Source organism: Bubalus bubalis, chromosome 7, assembly GCF_019923935.1.
Source record: "Bubalus bubalis isolate 160015118507 breed Murrah chromosome 7, NDDB_SH_1, whole genome shotgun sequence".
NCBI classification, from domain to species: Eukaryota; Metazoa; Chordata; class Mammalia; order Artiodactyla; family Bovidae; genus Bubalus; species Bubalus bubalis.
The window spans coordinates 29,210,846-29,236,909 of record NC_059163.1 but is presented as its reverse complement, the minus strand read 5'-3'; the positions used below and the strand labels follow the sequence as shown (position 1 = coordinate 29,236,909).

The window sequence follows — 26,064 nt, the reverse complement described above, 5'->3', positions numbered from 1 at the left end:
GTACAATTTTTAAAAGTTTACTTAGCTTTGACATCCAATACTGATACTATTGATAGCTTTTCTGGGATACCTATTATCTAACTTTCAATGTTGCCATCAGAGTGATTATGTGCTTATTATCTTACTGTTTTTACCTTTGCTGTTAGCTCCTAAAATGAGGGTCTTTAGTGATAATTAAATTATGAACTTCCTAGTCAAGTGAAAAACATCCAAGTGGATGAGAATGAAAGACTTCTACCTTTCTAAATGCTGCCATAAGAGGAGTTATCTTGCGGTTGTCGGCTGCATCCACATCTGCACCTGCTTGCACCAGTAACTGAACCACATCAAGGTGTCCGCCATTTGCTGCCAGCCACAATGGAGTGTTCCCCTTCTTGTTACGTACATCAATATGGGCTCCCCTAAATGAATGACACAATATCACTTTCAAATGAAATGACACAAATGATAATAAACATCAACTATTAACTTGTGAAAATATTCTTTAAAGGAAAAAAAATTATTTAAAAATATATAGGACTAAAAGGTATTTCTCTCAAAATTACATTATAAAGAATTTCCATTCATCAAATTAAAAGCCACTAAATCAAAATTAACCATACATCAATAACTGCTTTTCTTATTTTAAATTAAAAATAATTCATTCTTTGTGCATAATTTTGATTTTAAATCCTGAGAAAATGTAAAAAATTTTTAGAGAAATAAGAAGATACATCCTGTTAATATCATAATATACTAAACAGTATCCTAGAGCACAAACATTATCCTATGAGGTGGTTATATCTTTCAGATTATTTGTATTCATGTATTTATATTACGTGGTTTTGGACAAGAATGAATCCTAAAATAACATGAAGGTTTAGCACTCAGTGGGCACCATGGTGAATAAGACTCATGGCAAATAACACTAGTTGATAGTAGCTACTACTAAATACTACTATTAGGACACCATGCCAATCAAATTTAGCAGACAAGCAACTCTGAAAGACTGGCAGGCAACCTCTAAGTGACTTAAAATAAAAAAATTCTGGACTCTATCTTATATCTTGAACAGTTTCATAACTCACTTAAAAGTCCTAATTACCATAAAGAACATGAAAAATCAATGGTGAAGCCTAGATTATTGACAGACTTACACGAATTAGGGTGACATCTCTGCAAAACTATGTGGGTGATGGGACTATGGCTGACAACAGCTTATTATAGCACTTAAAAAGTGTATACCCAGACAAGAAAGGAAGTAAAGTATTTCTAGGCTGCACTGAAAAAAACAATGCAGCATAGCTCTGTATGGGTGGAAAATAACATAGGTAGGTTTAAAACATTAAAAAAAAAAATACACTGTTCATAGAAGTAATCACATCTGATTTTTAAATAGTACAATTTGCACAGAGAATAGTAATCACTAGTAACCCCATATCACATGTGGAGTATGGTAACATCATACCTGCCAATAAGAAGCTCACAGAATTTATAATGCCCTTTATCTGCTGCTATGGTTAAAGCTGTATCTCTCGAGGAGGGCACTGGAGGGGCATTAACATCAGCACCTTTATCCAAAAGGACTCGGCCCACCTCTGCATAACCACCAGAGGCAGCTTCCATTAGTGGTGTGAGGCCAGTCTACGTTTAGTGAAAAATAAAAAACAACACGTAAGAGACTAGAAAGTACCAAAATGTTAAAGAATAATAATTTGGGGGAATAATATTATATAGCTGTTACCAAAATTCACATCTCAATTTCAACACTGACACTACTAACCTCTCTCAGTTACAGTGACGTCTACTGAAAGCAGATGATTCTGCCTAATGTTAATTTGTGGGGGAAAAAAACGATGAAAGTACTTGGCATATGAAAGTGAAAAGTGTTAGTCACTTAGTCGTGTCCAACTCTTTGTGACCCTATGGACTGTAACCTGCCAGGCTCCTCTGTCCATGGGATTCTCTGGGCAAGAATACTGGAAGGGGGTGCCGTTTCCTCCTCCAGAGGATCTTCACGACCCAAGAACTGAACCTGGTCTCCTGCATTGCAGGTAGATTCTTTAACACTGAGCCACCGGGGAAGCTCTGTTCCTCTCTTCTCTTTCATGATAGTATATAGTTTTTAGCTGACAACCCTAATGTCATTATTACCTACAAAAATCTATTGGTGGGACTTCCCTGGTGGCCCAGTGCTTAAGAATCCACCTTCTAATGCAGGGGACATGGGTTCGATCCTTGATCAGGGAACTAAGATTCCATATGCTGCAGGACAACTAAGCCCATGGGCCACAGCTAGAGAGAAGCCCACGTGTAGCAACGAAGAGCCCACATGTGCAATGGAGATCCCTGCAAGCCCACAAAGAGTATTCCACGTGTCACAGATACACCTTTCACAGCCATAAACAAATAAATTTTTAAAAATAAAAAAAAAGAAAAAGAAAGCAATGTCTCTCTCGAAGATTAAAAAAAAAAGTTGCTAAGGTATTTTAAAGAGGTGATGCTTAATAACCAAGTCATATAGAATGGCTTCTGTTTAAATGTATAAATATATATGTAAGAGATGACTATTACTACAAAGTACTAGAATTATAATAAGCATATTGCCAATGTATACCTTAAACGTCAAAGAAATAAATCCATAGGCTAATCTCAGACCTCTTCTTACCTTAGCTCTGTGTTCCACATTTGCTTTTCTATCAAGCAGAAGACTAACCACTTCAGTTCTTCCTTGGAAGCAGGCTAAGGTAAGGGCAGTGTTCCGATTGGTTTCTATTTGAGCATTAATGTCAGAGCCCATGTCTAACAGGAGCTTAACGGCAGCTGTGTGCCCATTCATAGCTGCTAACATCAGAGGAGAAATGCCCAATTTGCTACCAGTTCTGGGGGTGGAATATGGGAAGAACAGAAGGAAAAATATACATTTTTAAATGTCCTGGAAAAATTGGATGATAATACAGAATTCTATCTCATGATTGAAGATTAAGATTCTTTATTCTGTAGACTTATTTAAGAACACACTTCAAATCCTTTACTACCCAGAACCAGAATACTTTCTGTACAATAATTTGGACTAAAATCAAATTAACTCATTATTAAAGTGAAGTTACTCAATTCCGTAAGAAATACAGTAATTGATAATTTTTTCAAGTTGTATGTCAATAATTTTAAATTTGAATTCTAAATTTGTAATGTAGGCATTTCCTAAGTATGGCATTAAAGATGTGTTGTTCTACAAATATCTTTAACATTACGCTCTTAAGGGACTTGGAGAGAGAGACTAAAACTTACCTAGAATTAATCTCAGCTCCTGCATTTAGTAATATTTTGATAATATTCACATAGCCACCAGAAGCAGCCAGGCTTAGAGGTGTGTAATCAGAAACATTCCTGTGCTCTTTATTTGCCCCTCGAGCCAACAACAGCTCCACCACCTGGAAAAAGAAAAGGGAAAAAATGGCTTTCTTCTTATGGCGAGACAATTTGCAAGGTGTATATTTATGATTTCTCTTTTTTTCTGGTATATTGTCTATAATAAAAGAAAGGGAAAGTCCTTTCATCCTTTGCACAAAATCAGTCTCAAATGAAAAGCAAAAGGTCTTAGAAGTCAACAAAGGGATAAGTAAAATCCATTTTGCAATCTGTTGAAATGACAGTATTTTCATTGAAAGATCTATACTTCACGTGTTCTATAGATTTTTTTTCCATTTGTACATGTAAATGTCCTTAAAAACTAAATAAAAAAAAATTTTGCAATAAAGCTAATACTTATTTTTCCCCAACATTTTACTATAAAAATTTTCAAGCACATGGAAAAATTGAAAAAAATTACATACATTCATCACCTAGATTCTACTATTAACATTCTACTATGCTTACTTTTCTATCACAGTTACTTGTCTGTTCATCATTGATGCATTTTGTTTCTAAGTAAGGTGTAGACACCTACAATTTCCCTTAAATACATCAGTAAGTGTACAATTAACTAACCTCTTATTTTTATTCAGGTTTTTTTTTTTTTTTTTTAGGTGAAATCTGTAACTTTAAATAAATGCACAAAACTTAAACTGTATATTCACTGAGTACTGACAAATGGATAAAACTAATTTAAATCTGCTATTTTTTTCCACTTTATTATTTTTTTAATTGAAGGATAATTGCTATACAGAATTTTGTGGTTTTCTGTCAAACATCAGTAAGAATCAGCCATAGGTATATCCATGTCCCTTCCCTCCTGAATCTCCCTCCCAGTTGTTATTTACTCATGTTCCTTCCCAGTCAATTCTACCCACAGGCTAGTTTCATTTACCACAGATCTTCATATAAATGAATCACACAGTGTTTGAGAGTAATTTGTATGTATTGTGTAGCATTCCATTAAATGAATACACTAGTTTATCTATTGATGAACATCACTACTGTTTCTAGTTTTGGCAATTTGGCAAAATTTAGTACTGTCAATCTTTAATTTAGCCATTCTAGTAGATGTGATATCTCACTGGGTCTTAATTTACATTCCCTGATAGCTGAGAATATTAGCATTTACTTAAGTGTCATTCAGGGGTCTTTTAGTCTATATTATACCACTTTTTTTGTCTTTTTGTTTTTTAAGTTCACATTCTTAACCACTTTCTTTTTTAAATTTTATTTTTTTATTGAAGCATAGTTGATTTGCTGTTAGTTTCAGGTGTACAGCAAAATAATTCAGTTATATATACATATATATACTGAACACGTATGTATTCAGTTATATACATATAAAATTTTTTCTTTTTCAAATTCTTTTCCCTTATAGGTTATTCTAAAATTTTGAGTATAATTCCCTGTGCTATATATATAGTAAGTCCTTGTTGGTCATCTATTCCATATATAGTAGTGAGGATATGTTAATCCCTAACTCCTGTTTTATTCATCAGCTACTCCTTTCCCCTTTGGTAGCTGTAAGCTTGTTTTCCGTGTTTGTGAGTCTATTTCTGCTTTGTATATAAGTTCATTAGAATCTTTTTTTTTTTTTAATTTCACATGTAAGCAATATCATACAATTTTTGTCTTTTTCTGAAGCTGTGACTTTCTATCAGATTTTTCCTTTAGTCAGTAAGCCTAAGTGGCTTATGTAATAAGATTATAAATCAAGTCCCCAAATTGGCATTAGGTTATTTTATCTTACAAGGAGTCCCTTAAGCAATAAAGTGTGTGTGTGTGTGTGTGTGTGTGTGTGTGTGCGCGCGCTCAGTCTCTCAGTCCATAGGGTTGCAAAGAGTCATTCATGACTGAGTGACTGAGCACACACACACACAGATCAAGTATTTCCAATGAAGTTTAAATTGAGATATATAGATTTGCTGGGAAGCTCTTCAAATCACACAGTGATCAAAAATTTCAGTTAAGTCAAAATTTTATTCATTATATTCCAGAAACAGAACATTTACAATTCTGACTGATAGAATCACCTCCACTGTGGAATACATAAGATAATGAGAATGGTGAAATAAAAAGAATGACCTAGAGTGCTTCCTAAATGTAAGATTCAACTATATTCAGTTATATACATATACAATTTTTCCCTATTGAGAAGTTATCAATACAAAGAGACAGCACAACTGGTGAATATAACTGGATTTAAAAAATGGATTTAAAATGGGGTTACCCAACTGATTATTAAGAAGACACACAAGTGAGTAAAGTTATAAGTTCTTGAGTCCACACCTAAGTACACCAGCTGTTCTAGCTAAAAAAAGCTAGAAGATTATATAATATTACCCAAGAACCAAGAGTTAAGAAGGGTTGGGGAACAATTAAAAGATAAAATTACTCAAAACAACTAAAAATTGAACACTCTTAATTCCCTACTAATCTTATATGTAGACAGCAACAGAGGCTAAGCTTAAGTGCTTTTCATACGAAATACCCTGGGAGAGGAAAAGATGAATGAATACAGGGCCCTGCTTATGGGAAGCTTGCTGACTTGATTTGGGATGTCTTAATCATTCTATTAGTCTGAATGCAGGATAGAGGGATTTCCATGGCAGGCAGTACTTTTAGATGAGTAGGATAATAAACAATGTATGCTTTTTTTGGCAAGACAGCTTATGCTAACATTAATTCTTATCCTTTTGCTAAAAAGCTAATAGCTTCGTTACTGTGATAAATCTTAATGTCTGTCCACTGTTCCTACAAAATCATATAAATTAAACCATATATTTGTTAAATGGAGGGAGGAAAAGAAATTATACTTGGGAACAATAATACCTCCTGTCTTCCCCCAGAACAAGCCAAAGATAGTGGTGTATCCTTGGTTCTTTCTGACTGGGCTTCAATGTCTGCACCGTTGTCCAGCAATATTTCAACAACACCAACATGACCAGCTGTAGCAGCCAATATGAGTGGAGTAAAACCTGAAGTAAAATAAAGATCTTAGCTAAGCAAAGAAACAGTGTTATTTTCTATTCTATCTAAGCATCAATATAGGACTACAAGTAGTAGATACAAATTCAGAAAAAAGTTAATGAACTTCTCTTGTCTACCTTTCTTGTCTCGGTGCTCAATACTAGCTCCTCTTTCTAGCAGAGTTTGTACCAGTTCCTCGTGACCACCAGCACAGGCAAGCGTTAGCGCTGTGTCATGATTACTCTCAGTCTGTAAAAAATTAATTGTTGATTAGTTCATCAGACAGTTAAAAATGTTAACATCAATTGCATAATATGTACATATTCCAAATACACACCCACACATATACCACTCTACCTTATCAAATAATTGGATATTAAATCTTTTTCTCCCCATTAGCAGTTAACATGTGAATTTTTTTTTTTAATAAAGACTAATATTTGAACTTGATGGGCAATTCTTAAAGCAAGCAAGAAAAAAAGTATGATTTTCCAACCAAATGCTATTTTCAGCTACATGTTTTAAGAAATACTACTGTGGACTCACTTTCTCTTCTACACATAAATGGAGTAGCACAGACAAGATTTATTTTCCCATTCCAAACAAAAAAGGAAGGTTATCTGAAATGACAGGCAATACATGACACTGATCACTGCAGACAGAAATGATTAACTTATTGTATTGCCCGGAGAGTTTCCAGGCTAAAGTGAAGGGAAAGGATACCCAAAAAGAGTCCGGCAGTCTCCCTGGAATTGAAGAAGAGTTTGGAGAAGTGAAGGTGGCTAGAATTCATGGGGCAGACTACTGGGGAGGAAGGCGCTACATTCAGATGGTTCTCCAGAGACCCACAGAGGGCTCCCCTAGAGTCTTCAGCTGAGCTCTGATCAGCACATGTGCATAAGGAAAATTATCGGAGGCCAGGGAAAGACCACTAGAAGGGGCTGAACACCACCAAGAGGTTAAACAGGACTGGGAATGGTTTGATTCCCACAGTAGAGCAGAAAGGCCCTCAAAACACACCAGAATACTGAGAAGAATCCTCAGCTATTGGGCCAAATTAGCTACTCTGGACTCAACTAAGAAAGCTGAAAAACAAGTCTTGAAATGAAAACACTATTTTCAAGTAACTGCATTCAAGGAACAAAGCCCATAAAAAGTCAAAGGAACAAAAAATATACATAAGATATAGAGTACTTTGAAACACCAAGACCTATAATTGAGACATGATGACACTGTTAATAGTTTACTTCTGACTTCTACCAATGATAGGGACGAATATTGGATTTACCAGTGGCCATACTCTAGCATGGTTTAAATACTTATTTAGTGAGTTGAGTCCTCACGTTTTTATTACTCTAAGCTGGTGCTATACAAAAAAGTTAACTACTAGCCATATGTGACTATTAGTACTTGAAATATGGCTAGAGTGACTGAGGAACTGAATTCTAAATTTTATTTAATTTTAACTTAAAAACTGATAATTCGGTTATTAGAAACCTTTTCTGTATGTCTGGGGCAAATTAAATAATGATACCTACTTTTTCAGTCATTTAATCAAATCTAAATGCAAATCAAGTATTTCCAATGAAGTTATATTGAGATATATATTTAGAAATAGAGTGGCAAGCCATCTGGATTTGCCCAGTATGGAGGCGGTTTCTGGGATGAGAGGTTTTTGGTGCTAAAGTCAGGAAAGTTTATGACTTATGATTTGACCACTCTAACCTGTAAGTATAACATGCACACTAAATTTTAAAGACTTCAGTATGAAGTAAAAATGTAAAATACCTCAGTAGCTTTTTAGTATTGATTGTATGTTTAAATAATATTATGGATATATTATGTGACATATAGCCTTATAATTAATTCCTATTTCTTTTTGCTTTTTTAAAATGTGGCTACCAGAAAATATGCAATTATGTATCTATCACTCTCATGGGACTATCTATTCCTGGAAGGTAATGAATATGTCTTATTTATGCTTGCATTCTCTACCTTAGTGATGTATTGCCTAGGAAACAATAGATGAGAATTAAGTTGAACAAATGACAGTAGCTATAAGAGTAATAGAATCAAAGACTATCGCTAATTAAAATAAGACTACATATATGATATATATATATATATATATATATAATATCACATAATAAATGCAAAAAGGACAGGCATAATCTCCCACAAGTTCAGTAATTCTAAAAACCAAGCTCCATTATAAAAAACTGAGTAACAAGACACAGAAGGAAAAAATAGAATCAAGAAATAAGAAAAAGCCTACTAGTCAGGGATGAAGAGGGTGACTGCAAAAGCTGCTCTGCAGAAGAGGCTGCAGAGAGCAGAGCTACTGACTGCAGAGATCAGGGATGGACTGGCCCCAAGGGAGAGATGCACCAACTACAACAATGGAGAAGGACATGAATACTTAAATGAGTGACAGCTCTGATTGTGTTATAGTAGTTGATCTTCATTTCAGGTCTATAAGGAAGGAATTATTGTGTCTGACTTTAGAGAAATGGAGACAAATGTCAGAGAAATAACCTAATGGTCACACATGCTAATGAGTGATAAAGATTGGTGTAAGAAAACCAAGAGGACAAAATGCTGCTTACCCTATAACATCACAGCGCAGCCCTAAGGCACAGCCAACTGAGGGAAGCATAATATTAAGTCTAACTGTATTATGCACTCTCTATGTTAGTGTACAAACTATCAGTAGAAGAGCCATCTTTATGACGAAGAGTCAACTTTACCAAGTTTATAAGTTTTCTAAAAGTTTTCTGGGGGTTAAAGAGTAAGTTAAGAAACCGGTGTCACTCTTAATAGAGAATGAAGAGACAAAGTTTTGAAAGGTAAGCATGAAAAATGTTAGAGAATCAGTAAAATTGGTTTTTTTCCCACATTATAAAATATCAATTCAGTTGACATTTATTAAGCATCTTTTACAGTCAAAGTACTCTGCAAGGAACTCCAGGGCTGACAAAGGTAAAAGAGTCTCTGCTTACTAGAAGTTTACAGGTACTGTACAAAGGAAATTTAGGTTCAAACTAAGAGAGAAATGTGAGTAATTTATGAGTTGGAGGAAAAAATATTTAAAGTTGAGCAGGGTGGTTGGTTAGTCAAATTCCTTGGGGAACTTAAAAGTAGGTCACTTCACTGTATTTCTGCATTAAGGGGAAATTAAAGCAGCTAATACTTTACAACAACCTATTAGAACAATAAAGAACAAACTTAAAGGTCCTGAAATGAAACTTTCACCCTCTCAAATACATACCTATGCATTCCCAAAACAGTAAGAAATATCCTGATTTGCAATACATCAAGAAAAAATTTAACTAAAGTAGGAATTTGGGTTAAAATTAACTACTGACAAGATATATATATATTTTTAAAAAGCACTTTTGAATATTTTTAATCTAGGAAATGAAATACAGATGATGATTTTCTAGAAGGTAAAGTAACACTGAATTTACATTATACTGGTTATTAAGTCACATTCTTGGTCATATATTGAGAGAAATCTGGAAAGAAGAGCTTTGTTAAGAGCTTTCCAGGTTTATATTCTAAAGAAAATTTTCATTTAGCTCACAATATCATGAAATATACCATTCTGTATCATAGTATGTTGTTATCATGATATATACATAGTATGTATATATCATGTTTATATCAGGTTTATATCATAAACCTGATATAAAACTTATCAGGTTTATAAGTTACCAGGAATGATTACTCAATTTTATAAGAGGAAAAAAAAAAACCAAGGAAGAATCATAAGACAAATGCAATATTAAAGGAAAAGGCAACTTTTAATGAGTTGGAATGTAATTGAAAAAATATATCTGAACTATAAAAAAAGAAATTTATTAAAGTACTTTGAAAACTGTTAGAATTTAAAGAGATGAACACTCGTAGACCTCCACAATCCCAAACATCTCATTCTCTAACCATATCAGGGGTCATATATAAGATCAAAAAGGATAGCACTTTAGGGCATTCAATAAATGAGACAAATCAGTAAGATAGTAACAACCCACTTAAAACATTTCATATAAACAAATAGAAAATAGGTGCATTTTAAGGTAGAATGCTTTAATGGCCGAGTATTACATATTACTATCAATTCATTTTATTCTGGTCTCCTTAATTTCTCTCATGAAATCATGATGAAACTATTTTCCAAGTTGCAAAGACAGGAAAAAGAGAGAAGTACCAAATGATATTTATACCACTAAAGGTAAAACATAGTTTTACAATTTCAGTATTGATATGTATTTACCTTCTTTAAAAGATAATAGATATATGCTAATTATTAAAAACAAAAGAAAAGTCAAAATTACTTAGAAAGCTTACTTTTTCTGTTTTTGAGATGTACTGCAATAAGATACTCCAAGTTTAAGGAAAGCCTTTAGAAATTTGAGAAAAAAGTGTCAAGTAGTTTAGAACTGGAACACAAGTTCAGTTCATGCCAGAACACAGGTTTTAGAACTCATGAACAGAACAACTAATTCTTTCTCACTTTTAGTGTCTAGCGGAAGGAGGAGCCTGGTAGGCTGCAGTCCATGGGATTGCTACGAGTCCGACACGACTAAGCAACTTCACTTTCACTTTTCACTTTCATGCATTGGAGAGGGAAATGGCAACCCACTCCAGTGTTCTTGCCTGGAGAATCCCAGGGACGGGGGAGCCTGATGGGCTGCCGTCTATGGGGTTGCACAGAGTCGGACACGACTGAAGCGACTTAGCAGCAGCAGCAGCAGAGTTAATTAAGGAGAAGGCAATGGCACCCTGCTCCAGTACCCTTGCCTGGAAAAACCCATGGATGGAGGAGCCTGGTGGGCTGCAGTCCATGGGGTCGTTGAGTCGGACACGACTGAGCAACTTCACTTTCACTTTTCACTTTCATACCTTGGAGAAGGAAATGGCAGCCCACTCCAGTGTTCTTGCCTGGAGAATCCCAGGATGGGGGAACCTGGTGGGCTGCCGTCTATGGGGCAACATAGAGTCGGACACGACTGAAGCGACTTAGCAGCAGCAGCGGCAGCACAGTTAATTAAAATTTAATACAATAATATATAGAAAATATTTAATTAATTCAGGGGATTCAACTCTGACAACCAGATTTACTGTTTCATATAAAACCATAGCTTTTAAAAATCTCTACATGATTCCTATCTACATGTTTCTATATCTAGAGTATCCAGGTATAAGTTTTATTATATCACTTAAGCAAAATAAAAATAGAGAGCAGAGCTATGTTATCAGAATATATAGTAAAACAGTCCCAAATAATCACTTCTAACTATCATTTATTGATGTCTGCTAAAATAAATTCTGGTACCAGCACAGCGTGTGGTATTAGTAATCTTAAAAGTCTGGAAAATATCCAAACAATTCAATAAAACCATTACATGAGAGGCGAAGAGCCTGTGGCACAAACACCAAGGGTGATTTCTAGTTATAGAACATAAGATTTGAGGACTCTTACAAGGAATGCAAACTTGTTATCTTTAGCACTCTTTAAGGGCCAGAAATTAAACAGAACAACTAAGCCTGTGTGCCTATAGACAATGCTCTGCAACAAGCGAAGCTACCACAATGAGAAGCCCACACATTGCAAGTAAGAGTAGTCCCCAATCACTCCAACTAGAGAAGACTGAGTACAGCAATGAAGACCAAGCATAACAAAATAAATAAATGAATAAATGAAATCAAATATTAGTTCCCAACTATAATGATCAACTAAACAACCATTTTCCAAGAATCATTAGCATTTCAAAAGGAGGTGTGTGTGTGTGTGTGTGTGTGTGTGTGTGTGTTAGTCACTCAGTCATGTACAACTCTTTGTGACAGGCTCCTCTGTCCATGGAATTCTCCAGGCAAGAATACTGGAGTGGGCTGCGATTCCTTTCTCCAGGGCGTCTTCCTGACCCATGGATGGAACCCAGGTTTCCCACATTGCAGGCAGAGTCTTGAACGTCTGAGGCACCAGGGAAGCCCCAAAATGAGACATACTGAAGCATTAAAAATTAAACTTCTTCTGTTCTTCCTTAAAATTTGTGATAAATATGCGGTACGACCTAGGAAATATGCTAAAACAATGCAGATTAAACACACATGACACCTTGTTATCTAGCCAGATTCATTTTTTAGATTCTAGACCCAAAGTGTTTGGTCATTTGAAAGCTGGCTGCTCTAAAAATTGGCTTTTAGGTAAGATGTCTCTCCTCACCTATAAAATGGGAATAGTAACAGTACCTACTTCATGGTACTGTTATAAAGATTAAGTTAAAGAAAAACAAGTAAGTATTTGTAAAGTGTTAAGAACAAAAAGTTTAAGTTTTGTTAAATAAACACATGAAGGATTCAATTAGAGAACTTTTAATCTTTCATAATAGAAGAATCTTGGTACTAACTTTTTCATCATATCACCTGTCTATAATAGCACAGTACTGTCACATATAAATCAAAATATGCATTATGTAAAATCTCATGGCATTTGTATTTGAGAATCTAATAAAAACTTCAGATGGATTAAGTACCAAAGAATCTTATATATACCACTTTAAGTAACTTCTTGGTATCAATAAAAACTAGTAAATTAAAAAAAGCAACACTGAAAGTTAAAGAAAAAGTGGTAAGCAATTATTTCTGACTATTAATTCTGTACTATGTGTTCTAAAACATGTAATGCAAGAAATTTCTAATTCCTAACTATTCAATTATGGTAAACTTCAAGAAAAGTATTGTGACTCAAATTAGTCTAACCCATCTGAAAAACCTCATGTAAAGAAGCAGATTTTTAAGGAGCCATAGTCAAATTTTTTTTTAATAAAAATGTGTACTACATTTAAAATGTATGTTGTATTTTAAATTTTAATATTTTAAAAGTATTTTTATGCAGCTTCTCAGAAATTTATGCTGGCTAAGTGGTAAAGTTAGATATTTCATTATATTTCATTATAATAATCTCAAATTCAATAAATTCATGATCATACTTAATGGAACCTTTTCTGGGGCTGTTTTATTTTAAAGCATTAAAAAAGAAATCCTTTTATATTTTGGTGAAGTTTCATTTTTACTTATGGACCAATTTTTGATCCCATAAAAACTAGAAAAAATACTTCTGGTTAAAACATTAACAGATTCAGAGCAAAACAGATTGGAGAAAATAATGCAAATTCAATAAAAAGTTCAATCCAATTCTATAATGCAATCCTTAAGAAATGTAAACCACTGTGGTTCATCAAATGAACGTCTTTTTCTTTTTTTAATGAAAAATGAGGCTTATAGTATGGTATCTGGAAGAGTACCTTTGAAGTTAAACAAACCTAAGTTTGACTACCAGCCCCACCACTTCTTAGTTAAATGAAGTGATTGTAAGCCCAATTCTTAATGTCTCTTTTAGCCTTGATTTTTTCATCTGGAAAATGAGGTTTTAGGAGTAGCTACTCATATGTGTAGTCTGAAGATTAAATAACGTTATTCCTTAAAAATAGCCCCTGACAATTTTAAGTGCTCAAAACAAAACAAAAAAAAGTTAGCTCTTATAATAAGAAAAGCAAGTAAGAACAAATTAAATTCCTTTTCCACAGTATTACCAAGAAACATTTTAATGAAAAGGAGGCTATTTTCAATAGCTTAATAGTACAGCCCCTTAATGGTGCAATGTTACACACACACACTTTCTCCCTCCCTGTCTCCTTCCCTAAAACTGATAATTATAAAGAACTGATCATTTATAAAACAAGTTTTATAATGTACACCACCACTCTCATACTAGTCTCTCTATCAGGTACTAATCAAAACACAAAAATAAATACACTGCAAACATTTCTCAGTCCTGAAGAAAGCCACATACCCTTACCTCCTTCAGCAGTCTTGTAAGCTAGGCCTCTTGGCATTACTTCAGGAAGAAACACAAGCTATCCTTTCTTCCCAACCTCACTTTGCTCTGAGGTTTCATGGTAAGTGAATGTTTTAAAATAACTTTTTTTTTTTAAAAGAACTTAACAGGTGTTATATACAGACACACAGAATTATTACATACTTCTGTCAGTAAGATCAGAATTTTCAAAGACAATATAAATGCAACTGAGTATATACATATTAGATGGAATTGAGTATGAATTTTAAAATACAGCTTCTAATTAAAGTTTAGATAAAATACACAAATCTTAAGTTTTGTCTCTTGACATCCTGTTCTAAAGTTTAAGAAAAAAAGATTACTTGATGACTGTGGAAACCAAATATTCACAGTAATTATCAGTAATAATCTGTGCTTAGAATTTTATTGCTTTAAATGTGGATTTTGTAATTTATATTTGTGGCTCAAGTCTTTGCCCAGAGACAAAGCAGTCTAGGATGATTTAAATCACTGATGAAAGTTTCACAGTGATACAATGCAGTTAGAGCTGTCACTCCTGAGTGTGGACTTACCTGCGCGTCAATGTCAATGGCAGGGTAGATAGGAAGCATGGCTGAAGGAGAGATGATAGGGCTTGGAGTTGGAGTCTGAGGTTGGGAAATGGAAGCAGCGATACTGTGGGTAGGAGTGTTTGACATTGCAGATGCTCTTCCACTGACTGCTGTTGGACAAAATAACTGCACTTAATAAGGATGAAACACTGTTAGGTAACAGCAAGAAATAATTATTAGAAAATAGTTAAAGATATTTAAAAACAAAATATCTACAGAGAGACTGCCATAGCACTAATAACACATTTTCCTGGTTATTTCTGACATTGGACACAGAACAAAATTTAAATATATATTGAAAGTAACCCATTTGCTAAACAATAATCCATGTAGAAAACAAATTCCCCTCTTACGGTATGTAATCATAAAACTTTAGTTCAAAATAACCCTGAAAGCAAAAATATTTTTATGAATTAAAAGTAATATATGCAAACAGTTATCCATATGTCTTAGTAATCAGAAAAGGAATAAAAGTTAAAACAGTCAAGTTCAGAAGGAGAAAATATGACTTTTACCTGCCAATTTCACACCTCACAGTCTAGAACTAATGAAAGTAGTATCACTGGGGATATTCACTATGGACTATTTAAAATACTTCCTATTCATTTATTAGCTATAGACAGGGGGTGGCCCTCAGTATGACAGTATGTATATATATAAATTTGATCCTCACAAAGAAACAGTTTCTCATGTACAGAAATTATTCTGAAGGAGGTAAAATGCCCAATCAATCAAGCAATCACACTGGACTTAGAAGGATGAAATTTAAAGATTAGGGTAGAAATAAATGCATGCATGCAACCATCCTTCAAACGTAGATTATTGTTAGTTCTTATAAGTGTAATTTTGCCATGATATTATTTTCACCAAAATAAGTAAATTAAGAAGGGGCTAATTAGGTCAGTACTTGAGCTGGGAGAATTTCAAGGTGGTAGCAGTTGAGGGTACTTTACTCCCTCATCAACTGACTTTTGGAGTTGACATGTGAATATCAATCCTTTCCCCCCTTATTGAAAATGCTAATCTTGAATGATCAACAGTAGTATGGATGTAAGTTACCAACGTAGTTATCAACTACATCAGACAGAAAATCATGATTCACAACTGGATCTGAAACCAGCAAGAGGTTATTTATGATACTACCAAGAACAAAACTGAAATTGACCTTATTATAACAATTATAAACATGATTGTCAATTAAAAAAATCTATTTTACATGAAATCCTCAGTTCAGGCACAAACATACACTATACATTATAGCAACACACATTCTATAATTATACATTTTTAAGTCCACTTAAAAGCCAAAACAAAAACAAAGGAGGAAACAAAACAAAACAAACAAAACACACTCTTCAAATCCTTAGGGATCCAGATCAATAGAAAAGGGTATGTACTAATTTATTAATTACCTAATGACCTTGATATTGTTACTCCATGCTGGTAGTTTTGTATGTTAAGAAAAAGAGCAAGACAATTCACACATTTTAGATAAAAATTTCAAAACCATATAAAATCTATGGCTCTTAAAATAGATTCCATATTCTCCTTTGATTAGATATTCACAAATGAAAATGCTAACCTAAACACAAAATTAGCTTAAACAGAATGAACATCAGTCTGTCCAAAAAATTGATTTTTACTTCATGATACTAAACAACAAAAAAATCTAGTTTACCATTAAATGGCTAAATTATAATTTATATTTCCATTAGAGTAAGTTCTTATAAAGAACATATTAAATTGGTTTTCTTATTTTTGGTCAAGGAGATAGGAAAAATCGATTTCCTCATATCACTTCCTTTCAGGTACCTATGAAATTGTTTTACTAAAACTAAATAACTGCCTGTCACTCATCCATTCTCTACAATTAAAATTAGTAACTGTAAATATGTAGGTACCTGAAGGAACTATGGTACAGACCAGATGTTTACATGTGGAACTTCCTTAGTGTTAAGAGTTCAGAGGTTTTAACAACAGGTAAGGAAAGAGGAGATTTTGAGAGCACAGCAAAGCAAGGTGTTAAGACTGGTTAAACAAGGAACTGATCTTGCTTTGGCTAGTATAGAAACCAGGGAAGATAGAAGATCTTGGCCAGCCAAGTGCTAGAGAAAAAGCGACTGAACCTTATAAGAGCATCTAATAAACTGGGACTAATGAATAAAGGACAGAGATTATGTTTAAGGAAAAAAGAAAGACAAGACTAAGCCTAATGAAGTTGTAAGATATTTAAAAATCCAAAGAAATGGAAATGGTTATTAGTTAACTGAAATAACAAGTACTACCACAGAAAAGTTTAAAGAAATGCTGTGGAAGTGAGTGTATATGTGTATGTTTGTGCATGTGTACATGCATGATGCAGGGATAGGTTGCAGGGAGGTAGCTGGTGGTTTGTAATCCTGTTGTTTATTCTGGCCATCTCTCCTCTCCCCATATAAATGAGAATAAACAAGCAAAGTATTTTTATAATATGACAAGTATTTGTCATATTTCCTGAAAAGTTTTATACTTAAAAAAAATTTTACATGAAGATACTGTAACACAGGGAGAATTTAATTATTTTGTTTGGTAAACAAATCACAAAAAAACTACAAGCCTCCAATGATTCTGACTGGCATAAAAATCATACAATTGGCAAATCATTATTGATAACTATGCCCAAGAACATCAGGTAAATTCTGATAGCATATCAAAATTTTAAATATATTCATTGGTATGCAATGTCCATTCACTTAACTGAATGAGTAACTCAATTCTATACATTCTTTGGTAGTTCAATTTACATAATAGAAAGAATACCATTACGATCTAAATGAATGGTCATGAAAGAAATATCAAATTCGGGATTTGGAGCTAATAATGTATGCTTCAATTTTCATAATATATCTACTGTTTTTAAAATTACATTCCCAATTATTATAAATAGCTAATGCTGATTGGTAGTAATTTTCAAATCTATAAAAAATTTATACTTCTTAACACAAGAATCTTTATTGTTCTTACTAATGATTAACAGCATTTTTTTCTGATGTAGTTACTGGACCCTCTAAGATCAGAAATTTTCATTCCACATATTACTGTTGAGGTGATACTAGAAGAGAACTAGGAAACTTTTGATTTTAATTTCTAAGTACAAAATCTGTCTCATTAGTTAGTTTCTTAATGTTACCTACTAAATATCTCATATATGCCTGCTCTTCACATCAGTCATATCCAACTCTTTGAGATCCTACAGGCTGTAGCCCACCAGGCTCTGTCCATGGGATTCTCCAGGCAAGAACACTGGAGTGGTTGCCATGCCCTCCTCCAGGGGATCTTCCCTACCCAGGGATCAAACCCACATCTCCTACACGGCAGGTGGATTCTTTACCACTGAATAGCCAGGAGGCCCAACTAAATATCTCAACACTACACAATTTAGTTTTCTCTTATTCTTTTAAAAAATTAAAAGTTAAATTATATATAATCTATCATATATAATGCTATGTAAACATAGTTTCAAAACTTCAATTATCCTTTAAATATAAACCAAAGAATTAAAAAGGGAGAAGAGAGGAGATAAAAATTATCAAAATTCACCTATTTAATACCTTTGTTTTCCCGTTTCTTCCTTTTCTAGTTTGGTTTTTTTTAATGGAAAAAAATGTCCTTTTCAGTATAGTATTCTTATGGTTCATAACCCTGTGAAATCTCATTCTACTAGTTTGTTATAAAACTCATGAAAAATATTCAATAAGTAAATAGAACTAGAACCACTGAAACAACTTCCTAAAATATATATATATATATTTTTTTGCCAATGAAACTAATTAAAATGTTAAAAAAATTCTCTGGCTATCCAGTTAAAGATATATCATTTATGATACTGTCAGGGGACTACTCCTTTCCATAATACAATTACAATTAGAAAGAAACTACACATTAACATTCATAAAGGATAAATCACTGACATACTATATAATCAAATCTTATTTGGTTTGGTACTTTTTTAGTGTTGTAAAAGTATTTACATTTTTTTAAAAATATTCATCAGATTTGAAGTCTGATCCATCAGGATATAAAGTATTTCTGTTCACAAATAAGATTTCTGATGTATCCTACTAGTTTTGCAGTTCAACTTCTATCAATTTCCCAGTTTACTGGTGTGAATACAGAAGCAAAAAAGCCAAAATTCTATCAGTGTTCTTAACTTAGAAAAAAACAAGAAACAAACAAACAAAAAATTAAACATCAACCCGACTACCAAAAAACCTAGATTCCCAGCCTACCCACCTAAGCCAGAAAGTTTCAGCCACTTGCACTGAATGAGCTAATTTTTAATTTGACCTGTATCCATCAGAGAACTTCTGAGATTGAAATAATATTTCTAAAGATATACATGGGTCAAGAGTCCAGAAATAGTTCTCAAGTTGGGTAACGGCAAAAAATTCTGGCACACTCTTACTCGCCTTAAGTAAATCATATTTGATACCTGCTCGTAACAATATAAACCCACCTGCCATGATGTCATCCAGCGTGTCATTGAGGGTCTGAGCAGGGCTGGCTACCATTAACCCTTGTTGTGTTTCTGTCAGAATTCCTTGCCCCAGCCCTGCCAACTGTGCTTGGCCCAGTACTGGCTGTCCAACTATCACTCCTTGCAGTTCTGTAAGATTTGCGATGGACCCTGGAGGCAAGGGACCTGCCGCCAGAGGCAAAGCTTGAGGCATGGCCAGAGGCTGGATTGGTGCAAAACCCATCTGAGCAGCAGTTTGCTGGGGTTCATCTTTAAGCAAAACGGGATCCACTTGCTGTAACCGTGCATAGTCTCCCTCAGAAAGCTGTTCTCCAACCCCAACCGGAGTCAGCAGTCCCAGATGTTGGCAAGACTGTTGCTGCTGCTGCTGAAGTTGAATTCTTTGAGCTTTAACCTCTAGATACTGCTTTTTTAGCTGCTGCTGAGTTTTCAGTTGTAACTCTCGTTCTACTTTCTGTAGTTCCTCCAAAATCTTTTGTTTCTTCTGGATTTGTTCCTCCCTTGTTTTGTTCAGCTCCTCGATCTTCTCCTTGGTAAGTTGGTCAGCATGAGCCAGTTCCAACGACTGCAGCTGTGCATTCTTTTCTATGGCTTCTTTTATCCTCTGTTCCAGTTCTGTTAACTTTCCCTGAGCCTCTTCTACAATGCTCTCTGGAGACTGATTGGTGATGTAACCCTGTACATCCTGGCTGTTTGCTGGCAAATGGCTGCTGGACTTTTGTTTAGAAGCAGCTGTGTGAAAAAGAAACCCCCTCAGAAGTGCACATGAATGGCATCCTCATTACAGAGTTACTGTTGGGAGGTTTAGTGCCAACAGTTATGCACCAAGTTATTATATCCACAGAAGGTGAAAATGCATTAAGGAGTTAAAAACAAATCCACCTTCTTCATCATAAATATAAAATGTATGTATTTTATGTGCATAGAATAATCTTTGGGAAATCAATTTCAGAATTTTAAAAATACCACATGGCTAAAATTAGACAACAGAGGGATGCAGATTTGTGATATCAAAGTGGTACAATTAAAATAAAATCTAAGACTATGTGTCGATAGATACTTCACCTGATCATAAAGATGTAAAAACTTATCATAAGAACAGAAAAATAATGCTAAATTATTATGATGTAGAGAAAACTTAAACCTCTAAGTCAAGGTTTTTCTACATTTAATAATCTGTGCCTTTTAAACACACACACATACACACAAAGAATACTCAAACCACTAAGAAGTACCAAGAAATTAAAATTCAACTAAAATAAATATTTGTTGGGGCCTACCATCTTCAAGACTGATAAAGGTAAGATAGAAATTCACATATTCATAAAGCTACTTGGCCAGTAGACAACTGGAATTCAGTTTCCCTGGAAGAAAAGATGCTGAACTATGACATTCATCGTATCTTCCGACAGCCAGGTGAATAAACGTTATCTGGCTATCGGTATAGCAATCATTTGCTTGGTATACCAAGTGAAAAAGATGCCAAGGCTCTAGATTGGTAGCAGTGATTGAAAAGAACTGGTGGAAATACTTAGTATTACTGTTGGTAAAATAATACAGGTAGCCAAAAACCAAAAAGTTAAAGCCACACTGGTTCTTCAGGTAAAACTCTCTAAAAAGAAAAACTGATTCAAACTAGTCGCTGTTTCGGGACATGCCTTATGAATCATACATGATGTAACATCCACAAGTAAAATATGGACCTGAGAGTTCTAAAGAAACAAACAACCATATCTGAAGTAACTTTGAATTCTTGGTTGAGAAAAGGCATTTCAGATATAAAATCTATATTAAACCAGTTATTCTAAAATAAAATTTAATTTTGATCTAGCTGTTAATATTATGCCTTATATCACTACAGAAATTTCAGTAATTTACAAAAATGTCACCCAATTATACCCAGTCTAATATCTTAACATGACTAGAAATTACTAGTTATTAGAGAAAATCACAGATAATCAGAATTGCATCAAAGATGAGCATCTGAATTTCTATTAATACTTCTCATTCCAGCACAAATCCGTGCTCTCAACTATGTTCTTTCCCAATAACATGCTTTTTTCATTGTTTTAAAAAAAAAATTTTTACGCCAACTTAGTAAAATTCATTTCTTTGTAAAAAAATAATTTTAAATGGCTATTTTTTTTGAATCTTATCATTTTTACTTGGACAACCTGAAGGCTTTAGAAGTATAACTGACCTTTATTCCTGATGGGAAGAGTGGTGGCAACATTGGCAGGTGGTTTGTCAGGCTCCTGAGGTGGGACAACCATGGGCAGTGCTTGAACTGGTACTCGCGGAGCCTAAGACAAATAAAACTGATTATATGTCTGCCTTTCCTATACCTTCCACTAAATAATATGCTTTAAATGATTCAGTTGGTAAAAAATCTGCCTGCAATGTGGGAGACCTGGGTTCGATCCCTGGGTTGGGAAAATTCCCTGGAGGAGGGCATGGCAACCCACTCCAGTATTTTTGCCTGGAGAATCCCCATGGACAGAGGAGCCTGGTGGGCTGCAATCCATGGGGTCGCAAAGAGTCGGATATGACTGTGCGATTGGATGCCACAGAATGAAGAATAAGTTATGAAGATCCATTCAAAGTATTTTTTAACCTAATCTCAGGAAACAATATATTTACTTAAAATATGCTGGTATCAAATTATTTCCATGACTTTTCTTTTTCTGGCCACACCACAAAAGTCCCATCCACTGGGACAAGGAAATCCCTAAGATATTTTTTTAAAACAGAAAGCAAAGCAAAATGGTATCAATCTAGAATGTGAGTATTATACTGAATGGTCATTAACTGTATCGAGTACATTATCTTTAACGAGAATTGCATATTATAACAAAAAACAACCATTCTAGTTTAATCTGGAACTATGACTAAAAAAGGGATAAAGATAATATAATATAAAATGCTTTAGTTTAGAATCTTACCCTATTTAAATCGTGGGATGGGGGGGTTAATTGAGTGACATCTGGTGGAGGGGCTGAAAGCAAATTATTAGGATAGTCCAAAAGATAGCAAACAACGCTTGTATGACCACCTTTTGCTGCTTCTATCAACATAGTTGAGCCATCCTAAAAGAGTGAATATGGAAAGGGAAAAAACAGTTTTTCAAATTAATTTACAGAACCATCAAGGAAGATAAAGCCAACAGGTCCCAGACACATTACAGTTTCCAATTTTAGTAAAGAACACTTTCCTCTAAAAACAGAAAATGAACACATTCAGAATGTCAATACAAGTTGAACTTGTAGATAACGTGTTATGCTCAATAGTGAAGATTAATTCACAATGCTACCTGAACATTTGAGTTACATACTTTTAAACGGTGAGTTGGATCTGCCCCATGAGCCAAAAGTAGTTCCACTACTGCCAGATGACCCCCTGCACAAGCCAGGGACAGTACAGTATGGTCATTATTAGCTGTGGTTCTATTCACATTTGCTCCTAAAACAGACAATCCATGAAAAATAATGTTAATAAAATGTTGTTTCTTAAATTATGGTAGACTTCAAAATCAAAGAGTAGAGAGAACAGGATAATGAAGCCCCACATATTCATTACCCAGCTTCAATGATTATAAACACGGCCAATCTCATTTCACATATATCCACATCCATTCTCCTCTCCCATCTTTAACTATTCTAAAATAAATCCCAAACATATAATTTCATCCATAAATGTTTAAGTATGCAACATTAAAAATTAAGTATAAAAGTATATATTACTCAATATAATCACTGTTTTATAAAAGTAAAATATAAAATTTTATCTAAATTTTTTTATCTTCAGTGGGCAAGATGACTCAAAACCAATAAATAAATAAATAAATAAATAAATCACACTGCCCTCTATGGGCCAAATAATGGAAGGAATTAACAAAAAATATGAAGTAATAGTAGTAAAATTCTCATCCCTGATTTGCAGCACTGTGCAAGGCATGTGGGAAATGGAAAAAATAGCAGGAAGAAACTGGAATCAGATTCATTAAAATTAAACAAAGGAAGAGAAGAGATAATAACTGAAAAAAATTTCATTCTTGAATATCATGTGTTATTCATAAACATGTAACACAAATGTTTAAATTGCCTAAAATAATTTGACCAATAATTTCTGATTTATTAACAAACTTCAGTATTTTTGGTAAAAAAGAAATGGCATATATTGCCTTTTTAATTGTATATCGTCTACATAGTCTCTCTTTATCAATGTTGCATCAAAAGTAAAATCTTTAATCTCCTATACTGAAGTTCATGAAAAAGTTTCAACTTGAACTCATATAGTAAATACCGAAGAGATAATTTAAAGAAAGTAATAATACGCTAATTTTGTTAATAAGGATGTTGGTTTTCAAATAGAATAAATGACCACGAATGAAAATGCATTTTTGGCATATTTTTTTCCATTTAAATTTTTAGCTTTTTTTGGGTGGGCTGTGCTATATTTATGATTACTTCTTTATATTTTACAAAGAAGGAAACCTAGGCCCAGGGAAATATAAATAAAGGAGAAAAGTGTCTTGCCTTCAAGTTAATCAGTGGCAGAAACTTGGCACAAAAATCCAGGTTTCAAGATAAATTATTACATGAACAGAACAGACTTCAGGCAATCTAAACCCTCATTTACATAGAGAAATTTTTCTTTATTGAAATGTTACTCAACAAGTGTGTTCCCAGTATGACAACTCTTCATGGAATGGTTCTATGTGTTACAGGGTATTTATCGACTACCCACTCACAAAAATCTCAGTAGCATCCTCCATCACATGATACCCACAAAATGTCCTTTACCTCTAAATCTCTTAATACCCAAGGGCAGGGAATAGACATCTCTGGGAAATAATCACTGCCTTACACAAACCTACCTTTACTAATTAGGAACTGAACAGTACAAACATGGCCAGCTCGTGCAGCTTTCATTAAAGGAGTTCTTCCACCTTCAGATTCATGCTCCTGTTTAAAAAGTACAGACTTATTTGATATTTAATTTCCAGTGAACAATTATTCTTTTTCATGAAAATCAAAAGGAAAAGAATTGGACTAATTTTGGAATCTAAATATATTAAATAACATGCTCTGAAGTAAATCAAGGAATACATTCTTTAAACTATCTCAAATTAGAAGCATGCTCTTTAGAAATATATTAAGAACTGAAATTATATTCAGTGATTGCTATGCCCTTATCTGAATCCATCTAGCTAATTTTTCCTTCTCTCTCTACAAAAGGGATTGTAGAACTTGAGCAATGAATGGCACTCTAGCACAGCCCTTTCCAATCAACATTATCTTCAACCACTACACGTAATTTTCTTTTCATAAGTTTTTATCTTATCTGTATGAATTTCTAAAGTACACCACTCTCTCTTATATACTTCTCATTATTTCTATTTTACCTTACATAGACAGTGATAATTTGAATATCTTTTTAATACTACCAATGACAAGATATTACTACAGATTTCTGGGTTTCAAAAGGATGGAGAACCAACTGCATTCTTATGATTCAGAATATCAGCACAGGAAAAACTTACAGGTCTTACAGTATAAAGGTTTGAGAAAACTACCTTTTATAAAGCATTTTATATGTCAATCTTTTTACACTTACATCTGATAATTTTTCTCTTAAGTCATACACTAAGTTGTTTTAACTGCAATTAACTAAGCAAGATTACACTGCTGCCATGTTTCACAGTCACTGTGGTAAACACTAAAAATATAGCCCCTAAGCTGAAGTAGGTCAAAACCTAAGAGAAATAGGCACATAACTATAGCTAGAATATAACATGAGTCGTAAGCTCATCAAGAGTTGTACTAACACAGAGCCAAAAGAGACCACAACAGTAATCTAAGTTAATCTTTTCCTTTCACAAAATGAGAAGTTAAATAAATTTTAAGAAACCAGTTAATTGAGGAGCCTGTTTCTGCCTGTGTGAGTTTCTGTTATAAACCATGAACTGCTACATGAAAACACACAGGTGCTCATGGTTTAACTAAAACCTACTTTTCTTACTCCCACACAGGTTAAACTGGAAGAATGCCTTTATTCCCCCACACAGGATTGCTTTATTTTTCCCTATCTCTCAGTCTATACTCCTACTAATTTTTCCAACCGGAGGAACCTCTTTTGTTACAACATCACGGTATCTATCTTTCTAAACCTTATCCAGCCCCAAAATAACATCTCAGATGACGTCTTCACCTCTTCTGAGCTTTCTGCTTATCCTTTCCCTATGACACCTCTTTATAATCTAAGAATGACCTCAGTATTTCACCCTTCTCACTAAAAGTTATCTGAGGGGACTGCCCTGGTGGATCAGTGGCAAAAAATCCACCTGCCTATACAGGAGACAGGAATTCAATCCCTGATCTGGGAAGATCCCACATGCCGCAGAACAACGAAACCCCTGTACCATAACTACTCAGTTCGCGCTCTAGAGCCCAGGGAGCCACAATTACTGAGGCCTGTGCACCCTTAAGCCTGTGCTCCACAACAAGAGAAGCCACTGCATTGAGAAGCCCACGTACTGCATCTAAGAGCATCCCCCAACTTGCCATAACTAGAAAAAGCCCAAGAAGCATAACTAGAAAAAGACCCAGCACAGCCAAAAAATTAAATAAATAAATCTTTTAAAACAAAAAAAAGGTATCTGAAAGAAAATATTACTTATCTTTTTAACTCCTTTATTTAATAATGCTTTG

The 26,064-nt window shown here is 34.1% G+C and overlaps 1 protein-coding gene across 13 annotated transcripts in view; it reads right to left on the bottom strand.

The window, feature by feature from the left end:
* Positions 1 to 26,064, bottom strand: part of ANKRD17 (ankyrin repeat domain 17) — a 166,172-nt gene that overhangs the window by 44,282 nt on the left and 95,826 nt on the right. For 10 of the 13 annotated variants that reach the window (XM_044945787.1, XM_025289919.2, XM_044945792.1 and 7 more), the window contains 12 exons: positions 24,231 to 24,318; positions 22,686 to 22,813; positions 22,297 to 22,440; positions 21,555 to 21,657; positions 19,334 to 20,086; positions 14,800 to 14,948; positions 6,504 to 6,615; positions 6,229 to 6,374; positions 3,271 to 3,413; positions 2,648 to 2,861; positions 1,448 to 1,623; positions 239 to 401 (listed from right to left, as the gene is read on the bottom strand). In XM_044945787.1, coding sequence (XP_044801722.1) covers positions 239 to 401; positions 1,448 to 1,623; positions 2,648 to 2,861; positions 3,271 to 3,413; positions 6,229 to 6,374; positions 6,504 to 6,615; positions 14,800 to 14,948; positions 19,334 to 20,086; positions 21,555 to 21,657; positions 22,297 to 22,440; positions 22,686 to 22,813; positions 24,231 to 24,318 — 2,319 coding nt within the window. The remainder of the gene's footprint in view (positions 1 to 238; positions 402 to 1,447; positions 1,624 to 2,647; positions 2,862 to 3,270; positions 3,414 to 6,228; positions 6,375 to 6,503; positions 6,616 to 14,799; positions 14,949 to 19,333; positions 20,087 to 21,554; positions 21,658 to 22,296; positions 22,441 to 22,685; positions 22,814 to 24,230; positions 24,319 to 26,064) is intronic. The other 3 variants (XM_025289918.2, XM_025289926.2, XM_044945791.1) reach the window with 3 other exon arrangements.